The sequence below is a fragment of the Spermophilus citellus genome (genome assembly GCF_964194105.1).
Source record: "Spermophilus citellus genome assembly, chromosome: 16".
Classification (NCBI taxonomy): Eukaryota; Metazoa; Chordata; class Mammalia; order Rodentia; family Sciuridae; genus Spermophilus; species Spermophilus citellus.
The window spans coordinates 45070998-45084514 of NC_138196.1; the positions used below are offsets into that span (position 1 = coordinate 45070998).

General features: G+C 31.0%; 1 protein-coding gene across 3 annotated transcripts in view; it reads left to right on the top strand.

Annotated features, from left to right (window-relative positions):
* TUSC3 (tumor suppressor candidate 3) overlaps positions 1 to 13517 on the top strand; it is a 217148-nt gene that overhangs the window by 119754 nt on the left and 83877 nt on the right. For 2 of the 3 annotated variants that reach the window (XM_081269285.1, XM_081269284.1), the window contains exon 6: positions 6106 to 6195. The exons of the other annotated variant lie outside the window; for it this stretch is intronic. In XM_081269285.1, coding sequence (XP_081125411.1) covers positions 6106 to 6195 — 90 coding nt within the window. The remainder of the gene's footprint in view (positions 1 to 6105; positions 6196 to 13517) is intronic. 3 annotated transcript variants of the gene reach the window in all.

Consider the following 13517-nt stretch of genomic DNA (forward strand, 5'->3'; position numbering starts at 1 on the left):
TTACAAATGTAGTCTATAGAATGAGTACAGTACAATAATGATAACATTTTTACAGAACATTTTTATAAAATTGAATATGTTAACCACGTTTTTTAAAACAGTACAAATAATTCACTTGTGAATAGTAGAAATTGAGTAGTATATGAATTCCCTGACAAGCTTTTCTGCTGTTACTCTGGTCGTTTATACCACTTGTTAGTTAAGTGATGAAATGTCATTAAATTACTCAAAATTTAATAATATTATATTTTAAAGATAAGGAATATAAAATAATTGCATAAAATCTATGTAGAATATTAAATCTTGTTTTATAAAATTATGTCCTTTGATATCTATAGGGAATGGGTTTACAGATTCCACATGAGTATCAAAATCTATAGATGCTTAAGTCCCGTATATAAGAAATAGTTTTTGTATATAACCTATACACATGCTCTTGTGTATGTTAAAATCATCTTTAGATTACTCAAATACCTAGTACAGGGTAAATAGTTGTAATGTTATATCTTTAAGAATAAGTGACAAGGAAAAAATTCTGTGTGTGTTTTTAGTCAAAATTTCTTTATTTTGAAGTGTTTTTGATCTATAGTTGAATTTGCAGATGTGGAACACAGATATTGAAGGCCAATTGCATTTAATTTTCCACATGTGTGAACAGTTTACTGAACATTTGATTAATTAGGATAACTTCAAATTAACTCATGATCTTATTTATATTTTATGCTTTGCAAGAAAACAAAAACTTTTGATTTTCAAGTTTATATCAATTTCATAGTGGAAATCCAAAACATATAAACCCAAAGTGTTAAAAGCATGTTATGATTTTTTTCTTTTTTCTTTTTCTTAAAGATACAATAAGAAACATTTTCCCCAAATTAAATCTCTCCTCAAGTTCTGTTTTCTAGGATAGTTAAAAGCACAGTTACTGTAGTGGAAATGGGCATGAAGCACATTGTCCCTCTTTGGTCAGTGTAGGAACTGAGGAGCTCATTTTGAAAAACAAGGAAAATAGATACATAGAGGGAAACACCTCAGGCCACTGGTGTTCTTAATTTAGGGTTACGGAAACCTGCATTTGAGAATGATACCAAGTTATGTTGTGTTCAGTTTAAGGTTTATTGAATACTTACCTATTATAAATACTAGAAATTAACTATTCTCTTGCTACATTGAGGTTAAGATTTCTGTCAATTTTTTTGTGTAATTCTAATGTTTAGATTGTGCATGGCATGAAGAAAGTGCTCAGTAAATATTTTATGTGAAAGTTAAATGGATAAATACATTTCCTTAGGTTTAAGGAAAATTTAATATATGGTTGTTACTTTCATTGGTATTTATACCATTGTTTTTTATGTCTTAGACTAGTACATGTTTTTATTTTTCTCCTTAGAAATACTAACTTATGTTATTTACATTTTAAAAAATATATTTCTAGTTGTAGATGGACACAATACATTTATTTTATTTATTTATTATTTATGTGGTGCTGAGAATTGAACCCAGTTCATCCCGTGTGCTAGCACTGAGTCACAATCACAGCCTATGTTATTTACATTTTGATTAGTTTTAAAATAGCAATTATGGGTTTCAGTGCATTAACCTTTATTTATTCATGTTTGTTTATTGACTAATTAACTAGAATTTGAAAGCCTACTCCGTGTACTCAGAACTACGAAGAACAACATGTAGATACAAAGATAGAACAAGGTGAAAAACACTAGGACATGAGCCCTGGGGATCTGTTCTCAGGGACTTCCATAGTGAGGAAGACAAATCAGACAAGTGCATCAATATGCACAAATGCTATGAAATAGCATATAATAACATGCATATATATATATACACATATATATATATGCTATTGTATATATAGTATACATATGATATATACGTCAATTATTGTTTTTCTAAAATGGACCTATTTTTATAATTCTCAAGGAAAATAAAAATCTAGAAAACAAAATACTTTCCAAAGAGATAGCCTTTAAAAGTGTTCTTTGAAATGACCAAGTGTACCCTTGACTACAGCATATAATCTGAGTGCTGTTTTTAACATTTCTATTTAGTCATTTGGTCTGAAGCCAGTGTTCCAAAAGAACAATTATATGAAACTTTAAACCCTGAATTGTCTGATTCTATGAAGAAGCAGAAAAATAAACATAATTGTTGACAAAAACTTCACAAGTCTTGAGATTTAGGAATTTGCTGAGGGATAATAGCTAAAAATCGTAACTGAAAAGCTTCTGAAAAGCAGATTATTTTGTAATTTTGTGAAGCAAAAATTAAATTTAGGCTCACAGGATCTGACTTGAAAACTCTTAAAGGCTGGATTCAGTCAGACAGACTGAGTCTTATCAGAGCCATAATTTAATCATGACTTAGTACATTACCATGTTGGATTAAATGGTCATATCACCAATGAAGTTGATAGTATCAAGGAAGTTGAGCATCTTTAATAAATGAAGCTAACACAAACAGAAAGAGAATGTCTGCCTAGTGCACTATTAATTAAATTAATTAAATTCATTGCTAACACCTTCACATAAAGAGGCTAATATTTCTAAACATTTAAAAAATAATGCCAGTGTTATTTAAATTTTTTTATAATGAAAAAAGAGGATATGCCTCTCAACTTATTTTTAAAACGTTTTAAAATCTGATGGGGACATTTTAAAAACAAATGATAGGTCGATCTTTCTCATGAATTTAGGGATGTAATTATTTTAAACAAAGTACTAGCATTTAGTGATTAAAAATAGTAATATGTTATCAAATGTTTTTCAGTAATATAAAATAGTTTCATATGTGAGAAATTATCAGTATAATTCTCTACACTAACAACTATAGAGAAACAATATCTTGGTCATCTTGATATATGCATATAAGCATTTAATCAATTCACTGCCCAATGTGAATAAAAGAAAAGGATGGAACCTAAAGTCAATATCATAATTGATAACTTGAAGCTCCAGAGATAAAGAATGAGATGGCTTGTATGGAATATTGTATTAAGGCCCAGAGTGATGCATGAAGACAAAAATAAAATATATATGTATTCTACAAAGAGTAAAAATAAAAATGCCCTATTGGCAGAAGATTTTGTTGTGGACAAGGAAGAATTATTAGACCTAATAAGTAAATTAACCAAGGTTGAGATAATCAATGTATATCGAATCAAATGTATTTGTATGTACCTGCAAAAAAATAAATAGAAATTAAAAAGAAATCATCTGTTGCCATAGTATTGAAACAGTCATGTATCAATCTAATTAAAAGTATGTGACACCTGTACACTGAAAACTACCAATTATTATTTTAAGAAATTCTTTAAAATATTTATACTAATGGTGGGTATAACATGTTCTTAGATAGTTGTCTCAATATTTTAAATATATCCATTTTTACCTTGAAAAAAATATCTGCCAATTTCATTTGTGAAAATTGGCAGATATTCTAAATTTTTAATGACATGCCAAATATAAAGAGTAGAATAAATTAAGATCATATCAAAAGGAGGAACAATGCTAGATGGTTTATACTTACAGATAATCAAAATTTATTATGGTCTTCTATAATTATGATTTTGTAGTATTCGTTTCACAAAAAATCATTTAGAACAGAATTGATAAGCCATACACAGGGTCATATTTATATGGTCACTTGATTTATGACAAAAGTGGCTTTTCCATAGACTGGATAAGTATGTTGTTTTTAATAAGTATTGATGTACCAACTGGATATCCAATATGGGGGAAAAGTGAATTTCAATTTCTGTCTCCCTTCATATATAAGAAATCAATTCAAGCTGCATCATGAATGTAAATGTTAAATATAAGCAGTAACATTTTTGGAAGAAAGCATAGGTACCTATCTTTATGACAGGCAAGGAACTTAGAATGTAAAAGAATTAGCTACTATAATAGAATAAATACTTGATAAATGGAACTTCAATATGATTAAGAACTTTTGGGTTGAGGGTATTTCTCAGTGTTAGACTGCTTGCCAAGCAAACATGAGCCATAGGTTTCATCCCCCATACACCCCACCCAAATGAGAGCTTTTTGTTAAAATACATTATTTTGAAATGAAAAGAATGGAAAGTCACAGTTTTGATAAAGATTATTTGCTTTGTATATATTGAACAAAGAATTGCATCCAGAAATATAAATAACTTTAACAAAAAATAACAGCTAGGCAAGTAACCAAATATTAAGAGGTCTTTTGATGGGAAGTTCATAGAACTCTGCAGATTTCAGTCAAAATTTGAAAAAGTATTCAACTGCATTATCAGCATAAAAGTGCAAAATAAAACTGCAGCTTGACCCTACCACACCTCAGTCACATTAAACATGAATTGTTTGTGAAGATTTTTATCCACCAAAACTCCTATTTGGAAGATATAATTTAGGCTCCTGAGAAATGTTTCATTGTATCTACTAAAAGTGAGTAAACATACTCTATAATGTTGCATTTTCAAGAAAATGTTAGTAATGTTTAGAAAGAGACACAAGAGGGCTCCTGTCTTTCTGACAGTGTACCATTTCTTGAATTCAGCTGATTAAAAAAGTGTGCTAATTTCTAAAAATATATTTATCTGTTTACCCTTACGGGTCAGGCCCTTTATTATATAAATATTTTAGTCAAATAAAAATATGAAATTCTATTAAAATTAATTGCAAAAATTAAAATTTCCATTATTAATGAAAGTAATGAAATGGTGATATTCATTTGTTAAATCAAAAAAGGAAGCATTATTTACACTTATTTATTTAAAGAGTATCTAAATGTGGGCTATTTTACATTGCAGAAGTTTATGTTTATTCAGTTTATGTTTATGTTCATTTATGTTTATGTTTTGTCTTATGAGAAAAGTGCTACAGTTATATGATTAATTGTAAGTAGTGTAAATGCATCTGTTAATACTTAAATGATTCAGCAGAGTATTTTATATTTAAGCCTGCTTTTATTAAACTGGTTCCTGGAATCTTGAATAAATCATGTATTAAAGTGCATATTAAGGAGCATACCATAATAGCATTTATGTCTAATTTTAACATCACAGTCTTTTTAGAGAATTTAAGCATCTCAAGTACTAGAAAAACTGGTGATATCTGTTTCCTTATTTGATGTATTAAGTCACGAGACCCAATGTGGATCTAAAAACTACCATAAATGTAGGTAATTATGAGTATAGATAATATTTTGAGATATTAGCTATAACTTATAATTTGGGTCTCTTATAATCTGAAATATATTTCTCTCATTGGCAAAACTACAAGCCCTAATAAAATTATTGTGATCTGCTACTTACTTTCATAGTTGAAGGAAATTACATATGTTAGTTATAAGATAAAGTGAATATTTGTTTTTATCCCATTGAAGAGCAAAGGTGTTCAGGGTCATGAATTTAAAGATTTTATGTGGTTTAAACAAATCACCCTTACACATGTGTTGTAGTGATCTGTGACTTCTGGCTTATATATTCTCCCCCCCACCCTCTCTTTTAATGCCTAGGATCTTTGAGATTAGTTTTTCAAATATACTTTTTTTTTTGTCTCATAGGCCCAGCCGGCATAAAAATGATCTCTCAGCTATCCCTGGCCGTATTTTTTCATGATTTCTTCCATCTCTAAACATCTGCTGAAGTTACTGTTATACAGTGTGCTTCAAGCAGTTAAATACTTATGGGGATATAAGTGCTTTAACCTAAAAATGTAGGCTTTTGGTGATATAAACTAATAAAGGAATGAGTTTTAGAAAATCTAGATCATTATAGGTCCTTATCAGGTCTCACTGAAACATTAAAAATCTCATCTGTGCTTTTGACTAGCTCAGGTTGGCACTTACCAGATTGTCTGTCACCATGCCAGATACTTTACATATGTTATCCAATTTAACCATTAGTGTATCTCTTTAGTAGAGTTGGTATCTCAGTTCTATGGACATGGAGTCTGACAGAAAAATAAGTAATTTACCCAAAGTTCCATGGTTATATGTTTAGTAAATTTGAAAACTTTTAAAGTGGATGACCATTATTTAAAAAAAAAATACATCATTTTAGTATTCTCTGATTTATATATTGAAACATCATAACCTTTTTTTCAGTGTATAGTCTTTGCTATGACATCTGGCCAAATGTGGAATCATATTCGTGGACCTCCATATGCTCATAAGAACCCACACAATGGACAAGTGGTAAGCGTGTTTTCTAACCATTGGTATTCTAAACTTAATTTCTACTTAATGATAGGAATCAGAAATTAGGTTTAGCATTTATAATAGAGGATTCTATTCATAACTATATATTTTGTTTATTCTCACCACCCCGTCACGTTTACATGTGCGTGTGCATACACATGACCACACACATGCTCACACACTCATGCACTATATAACTTTTTTTTAGGGTGAAGACTGCTCTCATGTTGATTTTTAAGATCAATATATCTATCACATCAATATATATGATGCATATTCTACTTTTTTAACTTCATAAATTGCTATGGTGATAACATGTAATGCCACAAAAGAAAATGCAAACACCTTGTAGCCAGTGTACCATCAATGGTAAATTTAACCTACTTCAGAAGAGGTTAATTAAACCATCATTAAGATTCCTAGCTGTCATTATGATAGAATGTTAAGAATCCTTTGCCAGAAAATGAAAAGTGGAATTGATATGTTTTTAAATTACTGGCAGATTTCACATTAGTCACTCACTGCTACTGGATTCACTTGATATGTTTATTGCCTTCCCTTTTCTTTTGATGGGTAGGAAATACTGTAATAGATCAGCATAGCCTAGTACTTTCCATGAAGCTTAGTATTAGGATGGTGAAGATTCAAAATACTTTTAAAATACACATTTTTCTCTAACTTAAAAAAAAAAAACTTATTTTATCTGTTCTCTTACTTTGTTCTTTTCTCTTGCTGCTGGAGTTTTTGGAAATGAGTGCTTACATTACATTTCATATATAAATGTTTCAGTAGATATCCCTTGATGGGAGATAGCTTAATCAGGTTTTAGGAACTAATTGCATATTACCAGAATAGCAGTCATTTATACTGTATAATAAGCAATTTGGTCTTAACCTTTTTGCAACATTTTCAGATTTCTCCTGTAGATGGTAAAGTTACAGTCAGCATTAGACTATATGGATGATCATCTGCCATAATTTAATCACACATGACTTTTATATTGTTGATGGTTTTGAAATGTCATTATATAAAGAGAAGAATGATTTCAAAATGCCGTCAACATTCAAAATCAAGTTATTACAAAGAAAATTGGATAGTTATGGAGCAACAAATCATTCCCTTATCTTTAAATCTTCACCATAAATGAAGAGTAATAGCTAGTAAAATAGCTTCTTTAAATTCTTTATTAAAGTGTTAACAAGATAAATAAATATATTTGAAAATTAGATTTATACATGAGGAAAATGGTTTTTACAGAAAATTTTAATTTTATTATTATGCTTCTCTGTGTACCTTCAGAGTACCTTTTCTCAAGAGCCGTGCCAATCTTTCAAAATGGTAACATAAAAATGTGTCCTTGTACTAAATTTTGCAAACTTATTCATAGGAAACTATTATACCCCAAAAGCAGCAATAGGATTCTAATTTTTTTTCAGATTTGCTAAATGATTGATGTCAACTATATTTTTTTTAACATTGCTTATTATAGATAGTTGTGATTATGTATTTTTTTTTTATTGGTTGTTCTGTAACCGATGTGATTCTGCAATCTGTATTTGGGGTAAAATTGGGAGTTCATCACCAACTTGAATCTAATGTCAAGAGCTTTGTAATGTTTTGTCAACTATATTTTGATTTATGTTCAATGGATTGAGAAGTTTATGCTAAAACTATTAATGAAGAATTATGTCCTTTACTACTGAACTTTTTAAATGCTTTAGATTTTCACTATCAGATTCTCTATAGTTTCATGAAATATTTTCTCACTTTCTCTGAAGACATAGTTTCTAAAAACAATTCTGAGTAGGGATGAGTTATTTTGTGTCATGTTTTTCCTGTATTTGTGAGGTTTTTTTTTTCCAATTATAGCAAGAACATTTAACATTAGATCTACTCTCTTTAAATTTTAAGTGTACAATACAACATTTTAACAATAAGCAAGATTTCCTGGATTTATCTTGTGAGAGTTTTTCCTTTTTGAGTATTAATATTTCCCCATTTCACAAGTACTAGGTGCTTAGCCATCACCATTGTACTCTCTACTTCTGAGTTTTGACTGTTAGATACCCTAAAAAAGTGGAACCCTGCATTTTTTTGTCCTTTGGTATCTAGGCTATTTCACTTAGCATTTTGTCTTCAGGTTTCATCCATGTCACATATGATAAGATTTCCTTCTTTTTAATTCCCGAAAAACATACAATTATATGTATATGCCACATTTTTATTTATTAACCTGTTAGTGGATATTTAGTTTGTCCCATTTCTTGGTTATTGTGAATAATACTGCAGTGAGTATAAGAGTGCAGATTTCTCTTTGAAATTCTAATTTAATATTTGGGACAAATACGTAGAAGTGGGATTCTTGGATCATATAGCATTTCTGCTTTTACTTTTTTGAGACATTTCTATACTGTTTCCCATTAGATGTACCATTTTACTCTTCCACTAACAGTGTATTATGCTTTTCTTTTATCCACAACCTTGCCAACGCATATGTATATGTTAATTTCATAATAGCCTTCCAAATGTATATGCGACGATATCTCAGATATCTCATTGTGACTTTCATTAGCATTTACTTGGTGATTAGTAATGTGGAACAAACAGTTTTTTATGTATATATGGGCCATTTGTATGCATTTGTTGGAAAAGTATCCAGGTTCTATGTTCCTATTTTAAATGTAGTTGTTTGTTTTTTTTGCTGTTGAGTTTTAGGAATTCCATATATATTTTGGATAGCAGCCCATTATTTGATGTGTGATTTGCAAATATTTCCTTTCATTCTGTAGATCACCTTTTCTCTTTATTCTTTGTTTCCTTTGTCATGGAGTTTGACGTGGTCCTACTTATCTATTTTTTACTTTTGTAAAGTTCATATCCAAAAAGATTATTGCCAGGATCAGTGTTGTGAAACTTTTCTTCTTTCTTATCACAGTTTCAGGTATTATATTTAAGTCTATCATAGATTTTGAATATAGTTTTATATGTCATGTAAAATAAAGGTTCAGTATTTATTTGTTTTTGGTATTGGAAATTGAACCCTGGGCACTTAACCACTGAGCCACATCTGCAGCCACCCCCATCCCCCTAGCAACTACGAGATGCTAAGCAACTCAGTGAGACCCTATCTCTAAATAAAATACCAAGTAGGGCTGAGGATGTTGCTCAGTGGTCAAGTGCCCCTGAGCTTAATCCCAGGTACCCCCGCCCCCCAAAAAAACAACAACAACAAAACAGCAGGATAGATAGATTCCAGTGTGTTCAGACATTGGAACATATATAATAATAACTGCTATTTTCACAAAACTATAAGGATGAATCTCTATAATGCCAAATGAGAAAAGCCAGAAACAAAAATGTATCTATTGTCAAATTTCATTTATTTAAGCTCAGAAACCAAACAAAATAATCTGTGTTTCAGAGTCAAAAAAAAAGGTGCTTACTTTTGAGCTGGTTGGTTAAGTAATTACAGTGTGACATCAATGGTTTTCTAGATAACTTATTGTTTGATCTAGGTGATAGGTACATACATGAGATCAGTTAAAATTCATCCAACTTTATATTCTTAAAATATGAACTTTTTTCTGTCATATTTTCCTATTATTTTTTCTAAAACAAAAGCTTTAAATAGAAGCTTTAAAAAATGTTTGATCTTAGTGAACCTAATTCAGCTCTTTCAAATAATATTTTTATAGATGTTTAATAATAAAACCTACTCAATTGATGGTTTACAATGGTTAAGAGAGATTGTGTTCTAATTTTTTTTTTCTTTATTGGGCATTTAGTAAATCCCCAAATCCAATATTATTCACTTGGAAATGTATAGTACATATTCAGAGATAAAGGAACCTATGTTTAACTCAGTGCCTCTCACACTTATTTATGTCCTCTGTTCACTTTTTATAGGCACTAGACATATTCTTGATAGTCCTCATAATTAATGTATAAAGAACTTTGACATATATTATCTTACAAGCAAAAGTACTATGAATTTGGAGAATGGGTATTTTATAAATGAGAAAAAGTATTATTCTGTGAGAATGCAGTAGATTCAGAATTAGAATCATGAAACTTATAATGTGATTAAGAATTACTCAAGATTAAATTGATGATATCAAATTATTTCAAAATATAAATTTAAAATTAAATTTATTAAATATATTACTAAATATATATAAATTTAAACATATTAAATATATTATTAACAGAAGTGATTAATGTTTGAATCTTTATGCTTATGTCCATTTTAAATTTTGATTGAAGTTCAAAAAAAACTAAAAATTCTAAACAACTTGTGAATCCAGTAATACCTTCTGTTTTCTTTATGGATACTAGTTAAATATGGTGAGAGAGGGCTGGAGGTATAGCTCTGTGGTAGAGCACGAGGTAGCATGTGAGAGGCCCTAGGTTTGATCTTCAGCACAGCTAGAAAACAAAAACAAAAAACATCCATGTCGTAATACCTGTACAACTTAACTAACATGATCCTTTAAAAACACATAGGTGGGGACTACTTAGACCCTTGAGGTGGCTTAAAGATAGGTCAGGAATAAGTTCTTAAATCTGTCATCATGTTCTAGGCTCTTTTTTCCCCCTAATTATCTGATTCTTCCAAGTTTTTCTCTCTGATATATTTTTATTGTTTCTATTTCAACCTTTGTTTTTTAAATATTATTTTCTGATCATAGAAGGAATATGTACTTATTACCATGGAAATTTAGAAAATTCTAAAAAAAGCACCAGTATAGAACTATAGTTTCTTGTAAGGGAAAGAATATGTTAATGTGGTTAAGTAAACTACCTGTTCATAGATAATAGGTTAAAGAGAATGTTACTGGTGCCTTCCCTGATAAAACCAGACTGTGCCAGACTTGCTGTCAGGCTAGGACAGCCAGAAGCTTAATCCTGGGGAAAGACAGAGTTAGTAGAGTAAGACAGAAGCTATAGGTAGTGAGGATGAGTGGCCCGGGGTGGAGCAGCAAAGAAGGGGTGGGCTGTATGAGTGCTTTTTTAACAGTTTAAAATATTTCTGTCTTCATTTATGTGTTCCTTCCAAATAAATACAAAGATAGTGATTCAAGTGAATGTGGTTTATATTGAAGGTAAAAGAAATATGGGAGAGGAAGGAGAAACTGAGTCTCAGAAGAGAGGGGGGCCAAAAGTGTGTGTTACCCATTCAGTTAGTATTGTGAGTCACTGAAACTTACTTCTTCTAGGAATGCTCTTGAAGCCAGTGTAGAACATACACTAGCTTTCCCACTCAAGTAGTGATAGAACTGAGGTTTTTATCTACCAGCTCTCATCAATCATTTTTGAGTGCTAGTTGTCTGGTGAAGGCATTACTTTCCTGGCACTGGTGAACTTCAGCTGTCAAAAAAAGTCAACCAAGTAAAGAAATGATGAAGGTCCTGGGGTTAAAGTCAGGCTGGAGTACATGGAGGTACAAAGGGAAAGGAGAAAACAGGCAGTGTAGTCAGAGACAATGTTTACTGCAGCTTTCAATAATGTGCTAGTTTGATTTTTTTTTATTTAGTATATTACAAAACAGTGGAAAATACATATAAAACCATATTTTCATACTGATATTTTTAAAGATAGCATAGTCGGAAAAAAACAGCAACAAATAATACTAAAATATTTCACCAACTATAGTTTTACTTCTTAAAGATAATGTATGTCTGGTAAACAATCATTCATAGGAGTTTAATTTCATTTTGTTGCATATGGATTTCCAGTTTTCCCAGCACCATTTGTTGAAAAGGCTATCTTTACTCCAATGCATGTTTTTGGCGCCTTTGTCTAATAAAATTGTAATTTTGTGGGTTAGTTTCTGTGTCCTCTATTCTGTACCATTGGTCTACCAGTCTGTTTTGGTGCCAGTACCATGCTGTTTTTGTTACTGTTGCTGTGTAGTATTGTTTAAGGTCTGGTATAGTGATGCCACCTGCTTCACTCTTCCTGCTAAGGATTGCTTTAGCTATTCTGGATCTCTTATTTTTTCCAGATGAATTTCATGATTGCTTTTTCTATTTCTGTGAGGAATGCCATTGGGATTTTGATCAGAATTGCATTAACTCTATATAGTGCTTTTGGTAGTATAGTATGGTCATTTTGATAATATTAATTCTGCCTATCCAAGAGCAAGATAGATCTTTCCATCTTCTAATGTCGTCTTTGATTTCTTTCTTCAGGGCTCTGTAGTTTTCATTGTATAGACCTTTCACCTCTTTTGTTAAGTTGATTCCCAAGTATTTTATTTTATTTTTTAAGCTATTGGAAATGAGGTAGTTTTCCTCATTTCCCTTTCTAAGGATTCATCACTGATACACAGAAATGCCTTTGATTTATGAGTGTAATGGGCCAAGGACATGAACAGACACTTCAAAGAAGAGGATATACAGTCAATTAACAAATATATGAAAAAATGTTCATCATCTTTTGCAATTAGAGAAATGCAAATTAAAATTACTCTAAGATATCATCTCACTACAGTCAGAATGGCAGATATTATGAAGACAAATAACAATAAGTGTTGGTGAGGATGTGGGGAAAAGGCACACTCATAATTTCTGGTGGGACTGCAATTTGGTGCAGCCAATATGGAAAGCAGTATGGACATTCCTTGGAAAACTTGGAATGGAAACACCATTTGGCCCAGCTATTCCTCTCCTCAGTCTATGCCCAAAGGAACAGCTAAAACAATTCTTAGCAGAAAGAGTGAAGCATACTACAGGGACACAGCCACATCAATGTTTATAGCAGCACAATTCACAATAGCTAAACTGTGGAACCAACCTAGATGCCCCTCAATAGATGAATGGATTAAAAATGTGGCATATATACCCAAAGGATTATTATTAAGCAATAAAAGAGAATAAAATCATGGCATTTGCAGGTAAATGGATGGTGCTGGAAAAAATAATGCCAAGTGAAGTTAGCCAATCTCAAAAAAAAACAAATGCCGAATATTTTCTCTGATATAAGGTGACTGATCCATAATGGGGTAGGGAGGGGGAGCATGGGAGAATTGATGAACTCTAGATAGGGCAGAGGGGTGGGAGGGGAAGGGAGGGGGTAAGGGGTTAGCAATGATGGTGGAATGTGATAGACATCATTATCCAAAGTACATGTATGAAGACATGAATTGGTGTGAACATACTTTATATACCAACAGAGATATGAAAAAATGTGCTCTATATGTGTAATAAGAATTGTAATGCATTCCACTGTCATGTATTTAAAAAAGAAAATCAATTAAATATTTTTAAAAAAACATTTATAGTGTTAAAATGCATACATATTTAAGATCTATATCAGAA